This window comes from Molossus molossus, unplaced genomic scaffold, assembly GCF_014108415.1.
Source record: "Molossus molossus isolate mMolMol1 unplaced genomic scaffold, mMolMol1.p scaffold_m16_p_1, whole genome shotgun sequence".
NCBI classification, from domain to species: Eukaryota; Metazoa; Chordata; class Mammalia; order Chiroptera; family Molossidae; genus Molossus; species Molossus molossus.
Genome location: NW_023425344.1, coordinates 25,742,552 through 25,768,473, shown reverse-complemented (window position 1 = coordinate 25,768,473; position 25,922 = coordinate 25,742,552). Strand labels below are relative to the sequence as shown.

The 25,922-nt window shown below is 40.5% G+C and overlaps 1 protein-coding gene across 6 annotated transcripts in view; it reads left to right on the top strand.

Annotated features, from left to right (window-relative positions):
* Positions 1–25,922, top strand: part of ARAP2 (ArfGAP with RhoGAP domain, ankyrin repeat and PH domain 2) — a 183,021-nt gene that overhangs the window by 82,455 nt on the left and 74,644 nt on the right. For all 6 annotated transcript variants that reach the window (XM_036245273.1, XM_036245290.1, XM_036245298.1 and 3 more), the window contains exons 12-19: positions 2,399–2,484; positions 3,216–3,398; positions 9,664–9,838; positions 10,308–10,442; positions 18,490–18,634; positions 20,917–21,019; positions 21,949–22,147; positions 22,884–22,947. In XM_036245273.1, coding sequence (XP_036101166.1) covers positions 2,399–2,484; positions 3,216–3,398; positions 9,664–9,838; positions 10,308–10,442; positions 18,490–18,634; positions 20,917–21,019; positions 21,949–22,147; positions 22,884–22,947 — 1,090 coding nt within the window. The remainder of the gene's footprint in view (positions 1–2,398; positions 2,485–3,215; positions 3,399–9,663; positions 9,839–10,307; positions 10,443–18,489; positions 18,635–20,916; positions 21,020–21,948; positions 22,148–22,883; positions 22,948–25,922) is intronic.

The window sequence follows — 25,922 nt, the reverse complement described above, 5'->3', positions numbered from 1 at the left end:
CCCAGACAGGGACAGTCGCGTCCAACCCTGATCCTCTCCTGGAGCGCCACGCTGCCGCGGTTCTCATCACGCAGACTGTCCCTTTTTCCTTTCATACACAAATACTTTCAAGAGGAGTAATTTGCACAGATTTTGTTCATTTCTGTAACTTCCCAGTTTTCCTCCAGCATCTATAATCAGCCTTCTTTTCTCTCTACTCCAGTAAAAACATTTTCATCACGTTTACCAGTGTATGTTACCTCTCAGTTTCTGTGGTCTTTCCTGTCTTTATCGTCTTCTGCACTTAACACTCGTGATCAGTCTGTCACTGTATGACTTCCCATCCTCCCTCAGCTTCCAGGAGACCATTCCTCTTGGTGTTCTCTTCCCACTCTGGCCATCCTTTAAAACATCTGTCTTTCCTTGGGCTCATGCCGCTTCCACTGTGATGTTTCTGAGGGATGATGTTTATCATTTGAATTCACTCATTTTTATGCAGACGACCTTTTGGAAATCACACTTTTTTTTTTTAATATCCTCACCTGAGGGCATTTCAGCATAGAGTGAGAGGGAGAGAGAGAGGAAGAGTGAGAGAGAAACATCGAGGTGAGAGAGACACATCGACTGGTTGCCACCCACATGACCCCAACCGGGACCTGGGACAAGCTGCAACCGAGTTACGTGCCCTTAGCGGGAACCAAACCCGGGCCTCTCTGTTCTGCAGGCCAACACTCTTAACTGCTGAGCCAAACTGGCCAGGGCTTTTTTATTTTTTTATGTTTTTATTGAGATTTTAGAGAGAGGGGAAGGGAGAGTGAGATAGAAACATCCATGTGAGAGAAAAACATCCACTGGCTGCCTCTTGCTCGCTCCCTACTGGGGATCGAGCCTGTAACCCAGGCATGTGCCCTGACTGGGAATCGAATCGAGACCTCTCAGTCCATGGGACGATGCTCAATTCAATGAGCCACTCTGGCCGGGCTGGAAACCACACGCTTATGTCTGCCTACTAGAATCTCTGCTTGGATTTGCTCAAGATCCTTCAACAGTAACATGTTAAAAGGGAGCGCTCATTGGTGCCCAGGTCATTGCATAAAACTGCACCTTCTCCTATATTCCAAATCTTGGTCAGAAGCGATAGTTTGCCCACCCTACACTAAAGCTTACAGCCTGAGAGACCCTCCTGGCCCTTCCCCTTTCCTTCAAGTCCTCACCAATTTCATGTCTGCAGCACTTCTAAATCTCCCTTCCATTTTGTTTCTCTCTGTGTTGCCTCAGCTCAGCTTCTGTCATGTATTGTCTAGGCTACTCTAGCATCCTGTCCAAGTCTTTTCCTGTGTGCTTCTAAACTTGACCCCTGTGTGCTTTAGGTAGTCTTTATAAATGCAAGCCCGTGCAGATTCCTGCCCTGGAAATTCCAGGGCTCTGTTCTGAGTAGTTTCCATCTCAAAGAAGAGAGGAAAGGAACGCTTGATGGCAGAGAGAGAAACTGTTTCATGCTTTAAGGCAAAAGGTCTTTAAGATCAAGGATAATGTCTTATATACCTTTTTTCTCTCTCAGGAGCTTAGAAATAAAGCATCTGACATATGTCTGGGTGCCCAGTAATGACTGAATGTTGATGTGTACAGCAGAATTGAATTGATAATAATTGGATGCTGGGCTGTTATTCTCCTCTAGGCATAAAATAGTAGACTAAAGAATCCACTGAAGACTTCCAAGTGCACATTTATTAGAGTTGTAGCTAGTTTTTTGTTTGTTTGTTTGTTTTTAGAATAAAGGGATAGTATCTGTTTTTACATACATGTAATTTATGCAGACCCGTTATAAAATATTTTTAGTGCCTAACAATTTCTAGTTAATTACCAAAGGATACAAAAATTAGATATGTATGTTTATACATACAGACACACACACATACATCTATACCCACTTTTAGAAAAAATTTGTTTTCATTGATTTTTTACAGAGAGAGGAAGGGAGAGAGAGATAGAAACATCAATGTGAGAGGAAAACATCGATTGGCTGCCTCCTGCATGCCCCCCACTGGGGATCGAGCCTGCAACCCGGGCGTGTGCCCTGACTGGGAATCAAACAGGGACCTCTCAGTCCATGAGATGATGCCCAGTCCACTGACCACACTGGCTGGGTCATACCCACTTTAAGAGCATAGATTTATGTCAGTACAAAGTGGTGATGAAGGTGATTGCTGTTAATTTCTCTGTGGTTGGTTATGATTTCTGTATAACTACTATCACTCCTCTAGGGTGGAAATAAGATATTAGCGTATTTTAAGTTGAAAAATTATTGGAACATACACTCATGCACACATACATACAGACTATTTTAAAAAACTAAAATGCATTTACATATGAATTAAAATAGAAATACAACTGTTTTTTTTTTTTTTTTCTACTTCAGGACAACATAGATCTTTAGGACCCAAAGATTCCAAGGTTAGAAGTCTAAAAATGGATGCAAGCATTTGGAGTAATGAACTCATCGAGGTAAGTCCGGTTCAACTGGTGGTGAGCAGAGGTCTGGAGGGAGAGGTGCAGGCACGGAGCTTACTCTAGGAGCTCCTTGACAAACTTCTCACCGCACTGTAGAAACGGCTTGCATGCTGTCTCTGCTTTAACTTTCAGAATGCTCTAAATGACATAGTGATTTTAAAAAGCGAAAGGCACAGGGGCTTTAATAGTAATAACTACTGTTAAAGGCTTGACAGCTTTGTCATTAAGACAGAATTTACTTTCTTTTTAACCCAGCATGGATAAAATATTAGAAAAGTGCTGAAAACATTGGGCAAAATTTATCATTCTTTATCTCGGCCATGTTATGTCATTAACTGCGATCATGTCTCACTTGCTGTCTCCCAATTCCATTTTCTGCTCGGCTTCAGCAGCACTCTCAACCACACTAGTCCACCTACTCAGCCATTTTAAATGAATCCGTCTCAATGTGCGCTTCAGAAAATAATCATGCTTTTGCTACAATTTGTGTGGTTTGCCATTTCTTCCCTCGATAATCTTTTACTGTTATTAAGAGCAGCCAGACTGTATTTAAAATAGAAATAGTATCTGCTTTCACACTCCATCTTCCTGAAAGAGTTGGATCTTTCTTGCAGTTTTGCATATTTCATACTAAATTATGCCTTAATTTATAATGTGAGTCAGTTTTCTGCAGATTTAAGTACATTTTAGGAACTGATCTGTTTTATACTTTTTTGATAATTCAGCTTTTTATTGTCATTGGAAACAAAAGAGCAAATGACTTTTGGGTTGCTAATCTTCAAAAAGATGAAGAATTACTCATGGATGCGCCAGTAGAAAAGAGAAAAACCTTCATTACTCAGAAGTACAAAGAAGGAAGATTCAGAAAAACACATCTGGCATCTCTCACCAAGGAAGAATTAAATAAGGTATCCAATAAAACAGAACAATAGACATGGATTTTAATATCTTTTTAAATATGTGCCAAGGATATTGGAAAGAAGTAAAATATATTTTACTCTTTGATAAAACTATTGTTTAACCTTGTTTTGTTTCCTCTTGTGAGATCGTGTCAGTGGTTTCCCATTGTTTCACTTAAAGAGTTGTCATCAATAACAGATGAAACTCTCCGTCCATGAGATTCCAGCTAATCTAGGCATATTCGAATATTCTTTTTTTTTTTAATCCTCACCTGAGGATATTTTTCCATTTTTTGTACAGTTAGAGTGGGAGGGAGAGAGAGGAAGGGAGAGAGAGAGAGAGAGAGAGAGAGAGAGAGAGAGAGAGAAAGAGAAAGAAAGAGAAAGAGAGGGGAAGAGAAGAAGAGAGAGAGGGAGAGAGAAACATTGATGGAAAGGGACACATCAAGTGGCTGCCTCCCGCATGACCCCGACCAAGGCCGGGGACGAATTGCAACTGAGGTATGTGCCCTTGACTGTAATCAAACCCACAAATCATTGGTCCACGGGCCGGCGCTCCAACTGCTGAGCCAGACTGGCCAGGGCATATTCCGCTGTTTTTTTTTTTTTTTTTTTTTTTTTTTTAATCCTCATCCGAGGACATTTTTCCATTTTTTGTACAGACAGAGTGGGAGGGAGAGAGAGGAAGAGAGAGAGAGGGAAACATCGATGTGAAAGGGACACATCGAGTGGCTGCCACCCGCACGACCAACCAGGGCCGGGGACAAACTGCAACCGAGGTACGTGCCCTTAGCGGGAACTGAACCCGGGTCTCTCCGGACCGCAGGCCGACGCTCTAACCGCTGAGCCAAACCGGCCAGGGCTGGCCAGGGCATATTCCAATCTTTTTAAACCTATGACAACTTTCCTTATTTTAGGGACAAGATATTGACTCTAACTTCAGCTCATACATTGCTGACTTGCCATCACCAGAATTAACATCCTTTACTCAGTTTATTGTTACAGGCAATGGTTTGCTAAGTGCCCTTGAGGTGCAGTCATTGGCCTTTGGCTGAGTGATTCCAGGTCTTTTTGTGACCATTTAATGCTGACCACTTGGTCTTCACCCATTTGGCAAAGCATTTGTTAAGCATCTTGCCCTCCTCTCATTTTTAAATTGCTGTTTCCATTTCTTGTGTTAGGAACCGTTCCTGTGCATAGATATTTAAAACGGGTACTTGATTTATTTTCTCCAATTTTTATTAATTTATTTTTGTTATAGATGTTTCTCCTTTTTCCCCCCCTAGATTCCCCCACCCCAGCATTGTTGTCGATGTCCATTGGTTATGCATACATGCATATAAGTTCTTTGGTTCATCTCATCCATCCTCCCTGCCCCCTTCCTCTGAGGTTTGTCAGTCTGAACCATACTCCCTTCTATCTCTCTGGGTCTATTTTGTTCATCAGCCCACCTTGTTCATTATATTCCACAAATAAGTGAGATCATATGGTATTTGTCTTTCTCTGATTGGCTTATTTCACTTAGCATAATACTCTTGAGGTCCCTCCGTGTTGTCTCAAGGATAAGAGATCTTTCTTTCTTACAGCTGCATAGTATTCCATTGTATATATATATACACCACAGCTTTTTAATCCACTCATCTACTGATGGACACTTGGGCTGTTTCCATATCTTAGCTATTGTAAATAGCGCTGCTATGAACATAGGGTTACATATATTCTTTCTGACTGGTGTTTCAGGCTTCTTAGGATATATTTCTAGAAGTGGGATCACTGGGTCAAATGGCAATTTAATTTTTAATTTTTAACTTTTTGAGGTAACACTATACTGTTTTCCATAGTTGCTGCACCAGTCTGCATTCCCACCAGCAGCGTACTAGAGTCCCCTTTTCTCCACATCCTGGCCAGCACTTGTTGTTTGTTGATTTGTTGATGGTGGCCATTCTGGGTGGTGTGAGGTGATAGCTCATCATTGTAAAACGTGTACTTTTAATATACCTACAGTTTTATGCTCAGAGAAATTTTTTTTTGTCCTGGTTCTCCATTCTTTAGTATACTTTCAATGGCAATACTTATTAGACAAGGATCCCGCCCCAATAGTAGCATTATGCTGAACATTTTGGAAAACAAATGCAGACCTTTCCCATACTTCTCTAGATATTATAAGATTTATGCAATTGATTTGAATGTCTTTTCTATGGGTTTGGTTCCCATTAACTAAACGTTTCTTCTTTGTACAGTTTCAGTATTTGTAAGTGAGGCCCCCGTGGATAGTAAAGCAGTGGCTCGATCAGTTCAGGGCGCGCGATGGCGCCTGAGGCGGAGCCTCAGAGAGGCCGGGAGTGGGGGCCGTGTGTTTGTATAGGTTATTATTAAGGCATTTAATTGTGCTTTGGGTAGTGGTTTTTATGAGTGGTAATTATATATTAAAATAACTGACCAATTAATTATACCAGACATGTTTGGAATAATGATGACAGGGCATCGTAAACCAAGGGTTATAATTAATCTAATTCCGTGTACTAGTTTCATAATAAATAAGTATATTAATAACAGGTTGTAGATTTGGGTAAGTAATTGGCGAGATTGGAGAACCAGGGTGTATCTTCCCCCAGTGGTTTCTCTCCTCTTGATGGTGATGGGACTCTTGTCCATGGGTATATCTGATGTCCCGGGTGAAGTCTGCTCTGCCATTCCACGCAGTTCCCCGGAGCTGAGACAGTAGGTGGGTTTTACAATAGTTGCTGGCTATTGCTTTCTTTCTAAGAATATTATAGGGTAGTTCACCTATTAGGATTTACTTCCACTTTAGGCTTCTTAAATGGTGCTGTTAATGTCAGTGAATAATTTTTATAAAAAAATATATTTTATTGAGTAGATACTTTTAAAAATTGATATTATTTATATATAATATTGTGTAAACTTAAGGTGTTCATTTGGTTGATTTGATACATTTACGTATTACAATATGATTGCCACCAGAGCTTTAGCTAACACCTTTATTACATCACGTAATTACTATTTCTTAGTGGTGAGACTGTCAGATCAAATCTCTTACCACTTTTGAAGTGTATAATACAGTATTGTTGACTGTAACCACTGTGCTGTGCATTATATCTCCAGAACGTGTTTACCTACTAGTGGCAAGTTGGTACCTTTAAACAACATCTTCTCACCCACCCCCATTCTCACCCTCACCCCCTGGTAGCCGCCATTCTGGTCTCTGTTTCTATGAATTTGGGTTTTATTCAATTGCCCATGTAAGTGATATTACACAGTATTTGTCTTTGGCTAATCTCACTTAGCATAATGCCCTCAAGGTTCATCCATGCTGTCACACATGGGAGGGTTTCCGTCTTTCTCATTGCTGAAAAATATTCCATCATACAGGCTGGGGCAAACTAGGATTACAGTTGCAAGTACGTGAAACACAGAAACACAGAGTTTATTCTTACTTATTAATTATTGTATTATTTTCCATACGAACAATTGTAAACCTAATTTCCCCTACCCTTTATATACATATCACATCTTTGTCGATTCTTTATTTTTTCTTTATCCTCACCCAGGGACATTTTTGCATTCATCTTCAGATACAATGGGAGGAAGAGAGAGAGAGAGAGAAACATCTATGTGAGAGAGACACATTGACTAGTTGCCACCCGCACAACCCCAACCAGGGCCGGTGACAAACTGCAACCAAGGTATGTGCCCTTAGCGGGAACCGAACCTGGGACTCTGGTCCGCAGGCTGACGTTCTAACCATTGAGCCAGTCCAGCCAGGGCATTATTGATTCTTTTAATGGACACATGTCTTGGGTATTGTGAATTATAATAATGCTGCAATGAATGTGAGAATGCAGTTATCTTTTCAGTATTCTGTTTTCATTTTCTTTGTGTATGTAGTCAGAAGTGGGATTGCTGTATCATATTATTATTGTATTTTTAATTTTTTGAGGCATCTTGATACTGTTTTTCAACGTGGCTGAACTAATTTGTATTCCCACCTGCAGGGCACAAGTGTTCCCTTTTCTTCACAACTTCGTCAGCATTTGTTATTTCTTGTCTTCTTGAATCACAGCCATTCTGACAGGTGTGAGGTGATAGCTCACTGTGGTTCTGATTTGCATTTCCCTGATGATTGGTGATGTTGAACATCTTTTCATGTACCTGTTGTCCATCTGGATGTTGTCTTTGGAAAAATGTCTATTTAGTTTCTCTGCCCATTGTTTAATCGGATTTTTAAAAATTGAGTTGTATGAGTTCTTTATATATTTCTAATATTAACCCCTTATCCAGTATATGGTTTGCAGATACTTTCTCCTATTTTTAGGTTGCCTTTTCATTTTGTTGATTGTTTTGCTCTGCAGAAGCTTTTAAGTTTGGTGTAGTTTTACTTACTCATTTTGTTGCTTTTGTTGCTTGTGTTTTTGGTGTCATATACAAATATCATTGCCACGACCTATGTCAAGCAGATTACCACCTGTCTTCTTCTAGAAGTTTTACAGTATCAGGTTTTATTTTTAATTCTTTAATATATTTCAAGTTATTATTTTTTTTAATCTTCACCAAAGCATATGTTTTCATTGATTGTTAGAGGAAGGGAGAGACAGAAAGAGAGAAAAGAAAGAGAAAACACTGATTTGAGAGGGAAATATCAATTGGTTCCCTCCTGTATGTGCCCCAGCCAGGGATCAAACCTGCAACCCAGGTATGTGCCCTGACTTGGAATTGAACCCGCTACCTTTTTGGTACATGGACATCACTCCAGCCAACTGAACCACCCCGCCAGGGCTCGAGTTAATTTTGTGGATGGTGTAAGATAGGCGTCCAATTTCACTTTTTTGCATGTAGTTATCAGTTTTCCATCTTCGTTTGTTGGAGAGACTATCCTTGCCCCACTGAGAATTCCTAGTGAATAGATATTTATTGCGTACTTGAAACTTGCTGAATTCTCTCAGTGCTGGGGAGATACATTTTGTGGTAAAGTAGCTGTGGTTATTTCATTGTGCGAGTGACTGCAATAGGAGACACTGACCATAAACAGATGAACTTCAGTGAATATTCCATAGTAAATACAGAGTGTTGTGAAGGGAAAGACTCGGGTGACGAGAGAGACAAGAAGAAAAGATACATGTGATTACATTGAGAGGGCAGTCAGAGTAGAAGGGACATTAGCTGTTATATGTTCCAATACCCTCATTTTTCAGGTGTGAAAAAACTAAGACCCAGTGACTCCGGAGAAGGATTGCCCATGATCACCTAGATACTTAGTGCCAAATCAGGTACAAGAATTCAGGCTTCTTGATTCTGAAGTGAAGGAAATTCTGGAGTTCAGCTAGCCCACGGTAGAAGAGATGAGTGCTTTTTAAACCCTCCGGGCTGGAACTGTGAATCCCTCCTGGGGCTTCTAGGCTGCACCCTCTGGGCTGCCCACCAGGATAGCTGATGAGTGATTACCCTGAAGCTGCACTGTGGAAGGCAAGTGAACTAGTGATCAGTCCAGATGCACCTTGTCAGGAAGGAAGTAAATGGTGAGCCTGAGGCTAAAGTCAGATGGAGCCAGGGTGCAAAAGCAGAAGGGTTGGAAGCAAATGGGAAGGCAGTCAAGTGAGGCAGCAGGAAGGATGAGAAGGGATGTAAGGCAACTTATTATCTCAGGGAAAAAAAGGAAATCTGGCTCCAGCCATTCTGTTTGTACAATGATGATGTGTGACATTAGTCGGTAATGTTTTACTGTGTCTGCTTACTATTTCTGCTTCCCATATCACCCTCCCTCCAGAAGGAAAGATTCAGAATTTGGATGCATCTTTCAGATTACCAAAGCACAGCAATAATCGAAAGAGTATACAGATCCCGATTAGACTGGACAGTACATACATACATACATATATACATATGACATTCATATGACAAAACATTCAGTAGCTGCTTCATTATCACATTTGAAATAGATTGAATTTTCTGAGCATCCATCATTATTGTAGTATGTAAGTGTAACCTGGGTCTTCCGAAGCTAATATCCTGGATTGAAGGTGTGGACCATCACAGCAACCAAACAGCGAGTTGAGACTGGGAGGTCTTGGGTTGTAATTTAAATTCATGCAAAGCAGGCCTTCTGTGCCTGTTGCTTAATTCAGGGCATACCGATAATTATATTTCTTAGTTAAAAAGGAGGGCACACTTCATATCATACATGGCAGACTTCCACTCATTTTAGTAGCCAGAATTGTATTTTCTTCCTTTAACAGATCTGTTTTCTTTCAACGACTAGGCTCTGTGTGCTGCTGTGGTGAAGGCGGACGTTCTGGAAACGATGGCTTTGCTCTTTAGTGGAGCGGATGTCATGTGTGCGACCGGAGACCCCGTGCACAGCACCCCCTATCTGCTGGCCAAGAAGGCGGGGCAGAGCCTGCAGATGGAATTTCTGTACCATAACAAGTTCTCAGGTGAGCCCTTCCCCCCTGAGCCTGCTTTCTGCTGCCAGCTCCCCGGCGGACGGCAGCACGGATCTGTCCCTTTCTCGCATGAGAAAAGCCATCAGAAGGAAGAAAAATGTGTAATTACCCAAAAGATGGAACATGCCTAAGAGTACGTTTTATTTCATTTTAAGAAAAAGTTTAGGAAATAAATCTTTTATGTTTCCATAATCTTACAAATGGAAGATTAAAACAGTTAATACGGCATTGACATTTTCACCAAAATTAAATCCGATTTTCATATCCGAATAATAAATACAACTTAAGTGCTTATTTTGCAAGTTTTATTTAGAGTCAAATAAATATCTCTGTATATTTATTCTGTGGTATATTTGAAGTAGTTTTTCTTCTAGCTTAAAGCTCACCTGCATATTCGTAAGCAAAGGTACAACTGTTCACGTTTTAGATTTCAAATGCGTTATTTCTGTCATTTTTCTAGATTTCCCTCAGCATGACGTTCATTCTGAAGGTGGGTTCAGCCCAGAGCCCCCCCAGTGGACGTTCCTCTGTGACTTTCTGTACCAGGCTCCTTCTGCGGCGCCGAAACTCTCTTCAGAGAGAAAACTGCTGGAAGGTATCTTTTCTGCTCCTCTTGGATTTTGTTATCTGATAAAACTGTCTTTCATTATCAAGACAATTAGATTTAAGTTTTGGTATGTTTTTCCCTTAAGATGTTAGATTTGATCTTGTAGTAGAGAAATATATTTCTTTAGGATTTATGAATGCTTCCAGGCACAGATAATAGTTCATGAACTGCAGCAGGGATTTACCGCGGGGTTGGAGTGCTGAGTGAATTCTTAACGGGAGCATGGCTGTCTACCGTAGGGCCCACCAATTCTGTTTCAGGATTTCAGCATTATCCCAAAGGAATGGGAAACTCAGCCCCTTCCCTTAGGGACAGACACCCTGACTGGGGAGATAACATAGTAAACGTCAGCACACAGAAGAACTCACAGGTATTCAGTGCATGTTCTGTCAGCATACTAAGTAATACCAGGTAGCTCAGTTTGTTCTGATGGGTGTGTGTGTAAGTGAAATAAACCTTAAGCATGCTTCTCAAATAATGATGGGAGTTAATTTGATTTACCAACCTGTTCTAGGTTTTGGGAATCATCTGAGTGGAGTCCCTGTGGACAGTTATCCGTCTGGCTCTTTAATAAGTCAGGCATGTGCTAGGTAGGCATTGGGAATGCAAAAATTAAAAAGACACAGGCCACATGCTCATGTTACGAACATTTGATCTAATTTTAGAATTGTAGGCAGGAAAATAGGAGACCTGTCTTCCTGGAACAAAGAGGGCCCAGGAGTTAGTTCTCCAGGTGGTGTAATTGAGCTGTATGAATCCACCAAAGGAACAATAGGATGGAAACTCACTCTAAAGTGTTAATCCGGGTCCTTGTGTGTTTGAAGTGATTATTTCATTATGAATGCTTTATTTCCAAAAAAATTATTCCCCTAAGCAGAATTATATTGGGATTAACTGTACTTCATTAGATTTTTCTGAAAACAGTAGCAATCTTTCCTGAGCGCACACTGAATGTAAGGCATTGCTTTAGGTACTTTACATACATTAATTATAATCCTCATAAAAACCCTGCAAGGCTGTTGATGCTATGCCGGTTTTCACGTGGAAAACGGAGGAGTTCAGCATGAAGCAGAGTTTTACATCCGAGTAGTGTTGTAATTATTATTGTAACACTTGGCGGTGACACTGGGATGGTAGAGCATTTTTATCCTTTGAATTTTGACGTTTTTGGTTCTTTCAGAATTGGTTTTTAATGTCTTCCTTCACTCAACCTAACCAATAATGAATGACGAATATTAGAGATTTTTCTCATTTTCTGTTACTCCTTGTCAGTGTCTAAACTTTCACATAGTCAAACGGTGACGGATTGGAAGGAAGGAGAAAGTACCTGAATGATCTGTGAATTGGCTGTAGCAATTATTAAAATAATTGGATAATAAGGCAATCAATGCACTTGCAAATAAGTTCACAGATTTTCTAGACTGTTTCTCTGAAATAGTAGTAGGTCTTAGACCTACTCTTCAAACCATTATCCGAAGATGAACTAGGGAATTTGAAACAGAAGACTTTCTTTCTGAAGCTTTCCAATATCATAAGCACCCTGCAGGCTGAAAATAAGATTACTTTTTGACAATTGTGGTTATACTATTTATAGACCTGCCAGTTTTACTATTTCCTTGAAATATGTGTTCTTTTATCTTAATCATTTGAGGACTGAATTGATGTTTTAAACTTGTACCTAAATCATTGCTTCCTTTTATCTTTCATAAATTAACTATAGATTTTGCTAAAATTTGTTTTAGAAGACAAACTGGTACATTCTCTGTATGTGCAATTTAATTAGGAATGTTTTCTCACTTTGGAACATTCTCTGTAAAGTAATATGAAATTGAACTTTTGTACATTGGTTGTGTAGCACACAGAAATTATTTTATTGGAAATAATCTCCTGGCAAGGTATTCTTTGATTGTCTTCATTTCTTCCATCCAGTATTTTGGCAAGGTCTATTATTTCAACCTCAAAATGGGTTCTGAATCAGCTGGCTACTCTCCATCAACACGAATGTATTTCTGGCCCCAGTACCGTCATGTCCTGCCTTGGTTGTCACAGCCCCTTATTTGTCTGCCATTATCTACCCTAACTCCCTCCAAACCATTCTCCAAAAATCAGACTCAGTGATCGTTAAAAATGTAAATCAGATCACGTACTTCCCTTGTTCAAGTGCATTTGGCAGCTTCCCATTCCAGAATATAACCCTGTTCCTCATTATGGCCTGAAAGACCTTCTCATACATCCTCCCTCTCATCTCATACTCTTCCTTCCTTTGCTGCATCATGCCTGGCCGCGCTGGCTTCTTGTCTGTGTCAGCACCATGCACGCTCTTGTCTGCCTCTTCTGGACCTGTGCGACTGCTGTTCCCTCTGCAAGGAGGCTCCTTCCCCATTTCGGCTCCTTGTTCTCTTTTGGGGGTCCACTCAGTGCTTTCCTAGTCGGAGGCAGCTTTGGTCCTTGCTGCAGGGGGTGCCCAGCTCCACTGCCTCCTTTACAGTCTGCTGCATGTCCCGTCGTACACTCAGGGCACGGGGGTGGTCCTCCCTCCCGGATGCCTTTCTCTTTCCCGCTGGAGGAAAAGCTCCACGAAGCAGCAGCATGTTCTGGATTATTCAGGTTTATCAAATCTTTGGTGCCTAAAACCATGTCGACACATAGTAGTCACATAATAACTGTTTGTCTAATCATTGACCATTTCTCTTATCACATTACTATCAGTGTACAAGTGCAAGAGACTGGTTAATGTTTTGTTTTCCCCCTGGGGGAAAATATAATTGCTGGTAAAAAACATATTTTGTTCAAAAGGAGCCTACTTAAGAATGAAGAAGAGACAGTCGAACTACCAAGAAGCATCAAGTTGTGATATTTTTGTTTTTTCTCTCGTTGCCCTCAAGGTTCTGTAGTAGCATTATTCCTCTTGTTTATGGAAAAGATGAATTATTTGGGCAGATGGGGAGATTAAAGCGTGGTTGTCACCTTTGCCTCTGAGTGGCGAGCTCCTGGGCTGCACCACTCCATCAGTGCTGGTCCGGATGCCAAAGAGCAGGACGATTAAAAACCACGAGAAAGTCAGGGAAAGAAGTATACGCCGTCCTTCAGAGACTCAGCGGCTTCAGGTTGTCAGTTCAGGTTTCCAGGGTGTGAAGTTCTTCAGGCCTCTGGTTATGAAGACTGATCTGTATTTTTCTTTGTCTTCTCAATTTAGTGTTCATGGAAAGAAAGATTGATCGTTCTTGTTACAGCTGAGTGTAGAGCTGAATAATAGCATCCTGGTTTTGTTTTCTGTTTTTTTTCCCTCAACCGCACTTTGTCCTTTTAGCATCTTACTTTGATTTGTTGGTACCGTGTTTGGTTTTTTAAAAAAAAATCATTGATAGGGCTTACTAGAAACTCTGTGTCATTTATTTATATTTCATTTTATAGAATTGTGTTGAGGAATTTTGATGATCTTTTGTTCCATAAATGCCTAGCCTGTGCAGTTTTATAAAATTTGTACAAGGCTAAAACACATTTTTTTAAATTAATTAATTAATTTATTTATTTATTTATTTATCTGTCTGTTTATTTATTTATGTATTTATTTATTTGTTATGTTGTTAATCCTCATTTCCAATGATTTTTAGATAGAGTGGAAGGGAGAAAGAAAGGGAGAAAGAAACATCGATGTCAGAGAGACACATTGATTTGTTGCCTCCCGCATGAGCCTCATCAGGGCTGGGGATCGAACCTGCAACCTAGAAACATGCTCTTGACCAGGAATTGAACTGGCGACCCTTTGATCTGAGAGCTGATGCTCTACTCACTGAGTCAAACCAGCCAGGGCAAAAAATACATTTATTTTAAATGAAAAGGATTCCTAGTGTGTATTCTTACTTTCAGTGAATGCTGAATACTATCAGTTTAGGAAACTCTTCACCAGGGAATGATTTTATGCTTTCTGAAAATAATAGTTTCATCTTAATTATCTCAGACTCATTGTGCACATACGTATTAGAAGGTATGACCTTCATTCCACCCTAACACATTAAAAACAGACATACGTGCTTCACACGTGTAACAGGCCCAGAGCAGTGGTACGTGGAGTATCAAGACCGCAGCTTCTCAGGCGGACGGCCTGGGTTCTACCTCCAGCTCTGATGCTGAAGCACTCGTGAGGTCTGGGGAACGTCGGTGAGCTGCTTTGTGCCTGTTTACAGGGTACAAGGAAGGGGTGTATCATAGCAGAACTGCCTAATAGGGCTGCTCTAGGATTCAGTGAGTTAATGTACGTACAGTGTGTAGAATGCTTGGCACATAAATGGGATGGTGAGGGGATGGTGAGGAGAAGGAAGAGCAACAGAGGGGCTGCTTCTGGTGTCCAGGTAGCCCTTGAGTCCAGGTATGTCCTACTGGCTCTAAGGGACAACCCAGGTACCCAACTATAGTATTCATATCACTTCACGGTTGAATTTCAGTAGGTCACCTCTGGAGTCCTCTACCTGTGCTCGAGTAAATTTTCTTAATGTTTGTCTTCCCTGATCTAAACATTATGGTGGAATAGAAGGAATGAACAACCCCTCCAGGCCGTCCGACACCACCACATGACCTCTTATCTATGAAACAGTTTGCACTCTGAGCGTCATTCATTTAAAGTGGCCCCAAATTAGTTTCTGGTGGGTAGTTCCTGATAACTGAATAATAGTAAGACTGCTTCTGTAGCCAACAAGGTGTCATGGATGCTACTAACATTTCTCAAGGTCAGAATTTGTAGACCATATCTGAATTGGCCTATGCAGACCGATGCCATCCAACATAATTTTGTTAAAGTTTTTCATTGCTTCCCAAATGAATAGGCATGTCAAGATTTCTTATCACAGCTTTGTTATTATAAATCCTCAAAGGTAATATCTCTGCCTCCCTTGCCTGACCTCTGGTCCATTTTCACTTATAAAAATGAAGCTAATCGAGGGTTATAGTGATGATGATACTGTAGGACTAAATCTCCTTAAGCCCATATTTCTAACTAAAATGAGTTTGTACTCACCTTTTTAAAGAGAGCTGTCATTTGTTTCCCATTAGAATTTGCATAATTAGATTCTGCATTTACATTTATTTTATGCATCATGCGTTTGGCACTTTTTGTTTAAGACCTTCCAAGGGCTCCCACATGTCTACCGAGACAGGTGCACACTCCTGCACACCTGTCAGGTGAGGCTCCCGGGGCCGGCCTGTGCTGTGAGTGCAGTCCTGTTCTCGCGTCCTGACTCTGTGTGTTCGAGTCTCCGGCCGACAGGTTTCCAGCCGTCCCCTCTCCGTGGCTTCCCTCACGCTGTTTCTTCCCGGATTATGGACCGATTGCAGTTCCGAAGGTGTTTTTTGCTACTTTAGAAACATGCCTCTTCAGTCATAAATGACTATTTCAAAAGCAGTTTTTCTGTGAATTTTTTCTTATCACGTTGGACCCAGGGTGGCTTTCCTCCATGAGGGACTCTCACCTGAAAGGGACCACCTGATGGGTGTTATCGCAAACACCACTCTTAGATTGGGTTCCAGACCGCCTGAGCGTGGGGTGGGAGTCCTCAGCCACGCCAGCGATCAGCTGTGTACTTTTGCATGTACATTTTTTGCTTTACTCTTTATGAAGTTATTCTAGGCATTGGAGTACAGTTGTTTCGAAATTATTTCATAACTCCAGTTGATTAGTACTTTGACTTTTTTTTTAATTTTAGAAATCTGAAAATAACTATTTACATATATTTCATCATGTTATCACCGCTGTAGTCCTATGAGTTAGATATTTTTTATCCCCATTTTACAAATGAAGAACCTGAGGCACAGATGGGTAAGCTCTTTTCAGGGGTACCTGGTAGTCAGTGATGGAGGCATTATTAGAACCCGGAGTCTCTGACTTCCAATTCCACCTTCTTAGGGTTCGCACAGTGGTAAAGTTGCCATAGGAGATACTTACCCTGGCCTGGAGAGACGGTCCTAGGGTTGAAGATTCCCAGGAGAGTTTGCGCCTAAGTCCCCGCCCTGGAGAAACTGGGTTGAGTGGGATGGCGTTACAGTTAAATCATCTTCCTCCCTAATGACCTACGTATACCTTCCCAATTCTTATTTTTATTCCCCTTTGTTTCCGAAGAAGAAATGTTCATCCTTGTTTCATTTCAGTAGATGTTTTTGATTGTCTGCCGTTTTCTTTGCCAGAGCCCATACTTTCATGTAAGCTTATGATATCCTTTCCTTTATGGCGTAGGTTATTGACCTGTTCTGACTGGCTCCGCTCTTCCCAGTGAGTCGTCACTGTGCTGCAGTCTGGCTTCCCCAGCACTCTCAGTAAACTAGGCAACTACCTCTTTGTTATGAAGACCATTTGACATTTTCAGCCCTTATTTTATTAGATGTCTTTGCTATATTTAATAGCAGCAATCATTCCTTTTGGAAATGCTCTCTCTCTTTTCTTTGTTACACACTGTCTCTTCTCATTTGCTTCATTGCTTTCATGGACCCCTCTACATCTGTTACAACTTAATTATATATATATATTTTTTTATTAAAGTATAGCTGACAACTCCTTACAATTTTAATTTCCCTAAAATTGTCTCCTGGTTACTTATATTTTCAAATACTACTTACATTCTAAAGACTTTCTCGTCATCGAGCCCTTTGCATGCTCCAAGAGGCCAATCCATAGGTGATCGCCTAAAATATATTTCTGCTTGGATTTCTGAGATACCTCTGATTCAGTGTTCTAAAAGGAAACTCATATGACATGCACTAAAACTGTTTCTACTTTATTTTCTTTTAAATACAGGTGGGTATCTCTATGTCTGCTTTGTAATCAAAGCTAAAAATAGTGGAACAGTAATTAGTTCCCCCTTATTCCCTGCATTCAATCAGTATATGTTTATGTCCTTTGAGCGCAATGCATGTACACATTACTCTCTCTCTCCTCCCCCTCTGTCTCTTCCAATCTTCTTATCCCTGCTCCGCGACCGCTAGCCTACTTTTGGCTATCTTCATCTCTCAGATAGACTTCTGTCAACAGTATCCTAACTGGTCTCCTGCCTCTGGCCTCACCTTCTCAAATCTATTTTTCACAGTAAGCAGAGTGTGTAAAACTCAAAACTGATTATAATCCTCTGCTGAAACCTTTTTTTTTTTTATTATCCTCAACCGAGGACATTTTTTGCATTAATCTTCAGATAGAGTGGGAGGGAGAGAGGGAGGAAGAGAGAGAGAGAAACATCGATGTGAGAGAGACACATCGAGTGGTTGCCACCCATATGACCCCCACTGGGGCCGGGCAAACTGCAACTGAGGTACTGCCTTTAGCAGTAATTGAACCCGCGTCTCTCTGGTCCACGCGCTGATGCTCTACCGCTGAGACAAACCGGCGAGGGCTGCTGAAACCATTTTAATGGCTCACCATCAACTACAAAATAAAAACTCAGCAAACTTCTGAAAAGGGACACATAGTAAATATTTTAAGCATTGTGGGCCAGATACTCTGTGTCACAACTCAGATCTTCCCTGTAGTGGGATCGCAGCCACAGACAATCTATAAATGAGTGGATGTGGCTGTGTTTCAATGAAACTTAATTTACAGAAATAAATGAGGGCCTGGATTTGGCCTTTTGGCCTCCAGGCCAGAGTGCACTCACCTTACAAGATAAAATTTAAGTTCCTAATCCAGGTATTAAGGGACCCTCCTTCCTTTGCACACTTGAGATCAGCCGCAGTGTTACTGTTTACCCTAGACTTTGTCCTTCCTTAGTCTGTGAGAACTCTCTTTACTGTTTCAGGGTTGTTTTGCAGCTGTCCTTTATGTCCTTCACTGGTCATCAATGTCAAGCAGTTTTTGTTTTGCACAGCCCTTGCTACTACATTATAAATATTTTGAGAGCACAGTATGACAACTTTACATCTCGTGAAGCAATACCATGCACTTTCCATGAAATAGAAAATTAACAGATTTGAGTCCAGTCATTTAAACCATGCATTTTTTTAAAGTTAGTGTCGCAATGTAGTTCAATTTATTATTTGTTTTGTTTTAAATTCTTAGAGACAAATAAAAAGTGGTGTGTTTTGGAAGCAGGCTTCTTGAGTTACTATGAAAATGACAAGTCTACCACTCCTAATGGCACCATCAATATCAGTGAAGTCGTCTGCCTGGCTGTGCACAAAGAGGACTTCTGTTTGAACACCGGGTAGGTCTCTAAACAGCAGCAGGTGAAAGTGTTTTCTGATATTCATCATAGCATGTCATAAGAGTTTTGTTAGTTCAGTTCTTCAGTGGCTTATTTTGGGAGGGGTTTAATAGTTACTTGAAACCTACTCATTTTGTAGCTTGTGAAAGTTTCTTAGGAATTCACTAAAAAGTGAACATTAAAATGTTATAGCAGGTAATATGAAAGGCTTCTATGTTTGCATCGAATCTTAAGTAAATTTATAGGATTTCAGTATTTCATTCTTAAACATGTTGTCCTAGAATTAAAAATCATTTTAATCCTCACCTGAGGGTGTTTTTTTTATTGTTTTTAGAGAAGAGAGAGAGAGAGAAAGAGAGACATCAGTGTGAAAGAGACACATCTATTGGTTGCCTCCCACACGTGCCCTGACTGAGGCCTGGGATCAGACCTGCAACCCAGATACTTGTCCTTGACCGGGAATCGAACCTGAGAGAGATCCATGTATGTGCGGGTAGATGCTCTGACCGCTGAGAAACACCAGCCAGGACATAGTCCTATAATTTTAATGACTTACTTATTTCAAATAATGGACTAACGGCAAACTTTATGCATTCATGTCACCATGGTTCAATTAGATGACAAAGGAAAATATCCATTGATGACTTATTCATGGTAATATAAACAACACACTAAGTATATTTAATAACTCATGGAAGTGCTGCATTTCTCATCTCAAAAACGTTTCAATTCAAAGAGTAAGCATTATTTCTTCAATATATTGTCCCACAAATAGTTTAATAGAATTTTATGAGGATTTTAGAAACATAGTGTCAAAAATCTTTGATGTAGAAGTTTCTTATCACATTTTGTGGTGAAATTAATGGGAAAAAAATACAAATAACAAATTTGCAAAAGTAAGTTATATAAGAGCATAGTATTTAATAAAAATGTTATATAAGAAAGCGAAGATATTTGCAAAGCTTTGTTAATTACATAAGATTTCATGGAACATTATTATGTGATGATCCATATATTCTAGTCAAAATGACTGTTGTTTCCTGGTAAATCTAATTTGATTTTTTTAATGCAAACAAAATTAATTATTGATTTGTTTTTATTTTAATCATAACAGCGCTTCTGTCTTAAATGAAATATCAATTTTTTTATGACTTACTGTGGAATGTTAAAATAAGTTCATTCAATGCATTGTGTTATTTAATTAGTAAATAGAATTTCAAATAATATTAGTTTGTGTCAGCATAAAATTATAAAAATAAAGCGTTCGTGGTGGAATGATACTAATGTAAGTAGATGTGCAGGAGAAAGCATCTACAGAGAGATGCAGTTAAACAGAATCGTTGTCGCAGCCGGATTCTGAGTTGCCTTAAATAGCACATTATAGAGTCTGAACGCAGTAATGAAGGCACTGAGGAGTTAGGCAGTTTGGGGAAGAAAGCTGGATATACCGGTAAGGAAGAGTTTGGGGGAAGAGACCCTACTTACCAAGAGCCTCACCAGAGGAAGAGATGATTTAAAAAGTGGGTGGTGAGAGAATGTTACGGTTGATCTGATAAGATTAAATGTCTGGCTAACTGGATGAAAAGCCAACCTAAAGGGGAAGAATAAATTAAACATTGTGGACTTGAGCTTGTTAATGAGATGAGGTAGGTGGTGGTGCCTCTAAAATGTACTACATCTGGGGTAAAAAGGAGGAAGGAAGATACCTGTATGATACAGGGTATTCTGAGGGCTTTTTTAGGTAATGGCAGCATACATACTTAGCATGTTCCACAAAATGGTTGAAGCTGTAGATGAAGAACAGAGGGAAGAATTCAGGACAAGGGATGTTACTCTAATTTTATTGACTGCAAGGAGCTGAAAGTTTGGAATAAGATGCGATGGAGGAAGGAACCTTAATGAAGTGAGACAAGAAGAGAACTGTTCGGACAGTGTTTGCTTTGAACGGTTTGGTCAGAGTGAATCAAGGAGGCGTGGTCTGAGATGGAAGATAACACCAAAGACAGCCCTGTGCCCACGAGCCAGCTGAGGAGTGTCCAGGCCATCAGCAAAGGGGTGCAGCAGCGCGGGGAGCAGTCAGGAGACTGCTCCTTCTGTGAGAGCCAGTGTGCTCCGTTTCCCTCATTTGGATAAGACACAAGCCATCAGCAGAAAAATACGAGTCACAGCGCCATCTAGTTTTCAGAATGAATTTAATTTAAAAACTTGAACTTCACGTGATTTGTTTTCGTAAGAGCCAAACATAACCAGTGGTGTCTTTCTTTTATTCACGTGTGCCGCAGGCCCATCTTCACCTTTGAGATCTATTTGCCCTCAGAACGTGCGTTTTTATTTGGAGCTGAAACATCTCAAGCCCAAAGAAAATGGACAGAGGCAATAGCTAAGGTACTTAAATATTGTATGATTACCCTAAATCCAGAGAAGTTTCTCAACTTGGGGATTGTGGTTGAGCTTTATTTTTTTTTTTATTTTATTTTTTTTTATCCTCACCTGAGGACATTTTTCCATTTTTTGTACAGACAGAGTGGGAGGGAGAGAGAGGAAGAGAGAGAGAGGGAAACATCGATGTGAAAGGGACACATCGAGTGGCTGCCACCCACACGACCAACCAGGGCCGGGGACAAACTGCAACCGAGGTACATGCCCTTAGCGGGAACCGAACCCGGGTCTCTCCGGACCGCAGGCGGATGCTCTAACCACTGAGCCAAACCGGCCAGGGCTGTGGTTGAGCTTTAGGCCCAGAAAAATTGTATGCAAGGTTCTGGGAAGAATGTCCATGCTTCATTAGGTTTTCAAAGGTTGCAATCAGAAGGGTGCAGAGCTATCTTCCTAAAGCCGTACACAGAGAAGAAATTAATATAGGACGTTGGGGAAATCATTCTTCAAATAAAGGTCATGTTTTGATGAATAAGATTTTTTTTTCAATATTGGAAGGCATGTTTGTGTATGTCTTTTTATGGGTAGGTATCTTATTCCTGGAGTACACAAAGGGGAAGTGGACAGATTTAGTGAAAGATGCAAATGAAGACAGTGAAGGTTGATGTTATGGAAAGTGCCACACCTCAACAGAGAGAATGTCTTCCTCTTTCTCTACATATCAAGAAAGATGGCTTAGGATGCTGCCACTTGAAAATGCTTTATTAGCTGTTCAATTTTAAGATTAATAGCAAGTTTAACAAATTATTTTGAAATTTAAGTTACGTCTAAATCTTTTAAGATAGAGATAATTTTACCACTCTCCCTCATAACTATAGATAAGGAAAGGATTTCTGATTTTCACTGTCTTTCCTGCTTTTCTGTATTTGTTTTAACAGCGTTTTGTTCCCTTTGTTGCTGAGAACTTAACAAAACCTGACTACGATTTGATTGGTCAACTGTACTACAAAGACTGCCATGCCCTGGATGTGTGGAGAAAGGGCTGGTTTGCTATGGACAAGTCTAGTTTGCGCTTTTGCCTCCAAATGCAAGAACTTCAGGAAGATAGAATGAACTTAAGAAGACTGCAAGAGCTAAGTAAGATTTCTCCCATCATCTTATATTTTTGGACACAGTTTTCTTCTTTTTTGTTTTTAATCCTCACCTGAGGATATTTCTCCATTTATCTTCCGTTAGAGTGGGAGGGAGGGAGAGAGAGGGAGACAGAGAGAAACATTTATGCGAGAGGGACACATTGACTGGCTGCCTCCCACACGACCCAGCCAGGGCTGGGGATGAACCACAACCAAGGTAGGCACCCTTGACTGGAATCGAACCTGCAACTCATTGGTCTACAGGCTGGCGCTCCAACCGCTGAGCCAAATCAGCCAGGGCTGGACACAATTTTTTATTGCATGTGGTAATGGCAGCTTTTACATAAAATTATAAGGGCTCCATCCCAGATATATGACAAAGGAGTATTTTTTTTTTTTTTTTTTAATCCTCACTCGATATTTTTCTATTTTTTGTACAGATAGAGTGGGAGGGAGAGAGAGGAAGGGAGAGAGAGAGAGAAACATCGACGTGAAGGGACACATCGAGTGGCTGCCACCTGCACGACCAACCAGGGCCGGGGACAAACTGCAACCGAAGTACGTGCCCTTAGCGGGAACCGAACCCGGGTCTCTCCGGACCGCAGGCCGACGCTCTAACCGCTGAGCCAAACTGGCCACGGCGACAAAGGAGTATTAATGGTTGTGTCTGGTGGGTACTTAGTGGTAGTTAATAAGATGTTCTTAAGAAATGTATTGATACTTTTCTCTTCTTTCTTTAGCAATCAGCACAATGATCCAAAATGGGGAAAAAGTGGATATCTTGCTCTTGGTAGAAAAAGGGAGGTAAGTGCATTTTTGTCTCTGACTATTGTAGTAACTCTAGGGAGTGGGATATTTTGTTGTCTTCTTGCGGGAGAACCCATGATTTTATAGCCTGCTAGGAATTTTCTGAATTGTGCGTGTGTGTCTGTCTGTATGTGTGTATATGTATATATTGATACCCTCGTAGGTAGAAAGAGTACATGGATGATGCTTGCCTATTTTTATATGTGTTACACGAAAGTATGATCAATTATTGTAATTTTTTATAGAATTAGATCCCTTTAGGACATTGACATTTAAGTATTTGGAAGCACTTTGATAGTTGTGAATATATCTTTAGTGTAGATACATGAGGAATAAGTAATATCCTGAGTTATTTTTGCATGTGAGTCATACGTAGTAGTTCATTCACTTTTTCAGTAAATGCGAATTGTCTGTGCGTCAGGTACCATTATGGCTATTGAGGGTACAGCCACGAAGAGCACAGACGTGGCCCTGCCTCACAAAGCACAGTGATGGGGGCAGAGGAGAAGCAGAAAAAAGTTACATAGCATGTGTCCCTCACTTTTTACTGGCTTAAAGAAAGAGAGAGGCTGTTGGAGCATATTGTTTTAGACGGGGGAAAGGGACAGTCTCTCTGATCAGAGATCTGCATGAAGTGAGGAGGCAAACCACGCCGCTATCTTAACAGTGTTCCAGGCATAGACCAAGGATATTGTCCAGACTCTAAGAGTGTGTTGTTCTTGGCATCAGGGTCTGCAAGGAAGCTGCTGTGGCTGGGGAGATTTTAATGAGGGGGAGAGTGGGAAGAAATGATTTCAGTGATATCCCTGGGCCAGATGCTATAGGGCCTTACAGGTCATGATATGTAAAGATTTGAATTTTATTCTCAGAATGATGGGAAGCTGCTCAGTTTGAGAGCTGGGAAGTGGAATGATCTGACATGTTTTTAAAGGACTGCTCTGACTCCAGACGAATAGGCTTTTGGGGACAAGGGTAAAAGTGAGCGTCCAGTTAGGGTGCTGCCGCAGAGGCCAAGCAGGAGGTGACTTGCCTAACAGCATGGTGCTGAGAGTGCTTGGATGTATCGTGAAGCTAGAGGTGAGAAGATCTGTTGATGGTGAGTGTCAGAGTCAAGGATGACCCTAAAGCTTTTGGCCTGAGCAGTTAATTGCATGAATGATGTCCTGTTTTTTCAGATAAGAAATACAGGAGAGTAGAGTAGAGGTTGGCTGCTAGTAAGTTAGTGATAGTAGTAGATCAAGAATTTGGTTTTGGAAATGCTAACTTTTTTGTTGTTGTTAATCCTCACCAAGGATATTTTTCCATTGAATTCTTTTTTTTTTTAAAGATAGAATAGAAGGGAAGGTAGGAGGGAGAGAGAGAGAGAGAGAGAGAGAGAGAGAGAGAGAGAGATCAATCGGTTGCCTCCCGCATGACTTGGACTGGGGCCGAGATCAAACCTGCAACCCAGGTACGTGCCCTTGACCAAGAATCAAACCTGAGACCCTTTGGTCTGCAGGCCGACGCTCTATCTGCTGACCCAAACCATCTAGGGCTAGGTCGTATTATATTACTAAAGTACTAGCACAAATGCAATTTTTATAGTCATCTATTACTTTTATGAACTGTCTGCTACCTGCATGGCAGGAAAAAATGGTCAGTAGTACAGATACGGTGTCTGAGCTCACAGAGCTTATTTTTTTTAAACAAACAAATAAGCAGCAACTTGCTAGTTGAATTTATTGTATTTATCATTTATACACATTTTCAGTTTACTATAGCCAAGGTGTTTTTCTACCATTTTCAGTCTAAGAAGGATTTGACCAGTGGTACACAGGTTTTCATTAAAATACAGCAAACAGGGATTAGAATTCCTCAATATAATGAATTTTTATTTGGTGCTTATTGTTGCAGGCAGTGCACCCTGTCAGGGATGCAAGCTGGGGGAGCTGGAGGACTAAATGTTTTGCTACTTTGTAACATCTTAACTTCTTCCCTGGACTCTAAGAAGCAAGAGTATATCGGTTCAGAGTATACTTGAGTTTACAGAATAGTTGAAAACTAAGGGAATTCCAAAGTAATGGTCAAAGCTACTTAATCATGTTTTTGATAATAATTTCAAAGTTTTTATATACGTGTTAGTAACAAGTTATGCTGAAAGCATATTTACAAAAGTGAAGAACAGGGAAGGCACCAGGATGGGAGTAGGAAAAATGCAGGTCATAGATATATGACCTCGTTATGTTCCTTTAATGTCTTTGAATAGCTGCCATGCAAAAGGCACCATTCTAAAACAACTATTTATCACACGTTTATATCTTGATTTTTTTCCTGCTTTCCGCAAATCAATAATATTCTGAATAGCAATAATACATTGATGAGAATTTGGATGTACCAGATACTATTTTAAGCATTTAAACAGCCTTCCAGTGCCTCCGTGATATTGAAGAGGACAATCTATTTTGAAATCAAGGAAGTTAACTGGCAACTTAACCTAAAGCAGCAGTTCTCAACCTGTGGGTCGCGACCCCTTTGGGGGTTGAACGACCCTTTCACAGGGGTCGTCTAAGACCATCGGAAAACACATATTTCTGATGGTCTTAGGAACTGAGACACCGCTCCTCTATCGTCTCCAGGTGGGTCCGCCCACATGCAGATATGCCCACATACAGCATGAGGAACTGTATTAAAGGGTCGTGGCATTAGGGAGGTTGAGAACCACTGGTCTAAAGATTTTATTTTTTGTTTATAAAGCAAGTGCTAAGTGTTCATTTATCAATACTTTTGTACAGGTCATTCTCAAGAATTAGATCAACCTAGGTAACCAGAACCTGAATAAACAATATGTTACTGGAATTTAAAACTTCAGCGTTTTGTTAGAAAATAAAATTTTTAACAGAGAAATTTGAAAGTTATTTATTAGGAAAAAATATGTATCCATACAATGCTTACCTAATTAAAGATGAATCAGAATGAAGACAGGTCAGAGTGTG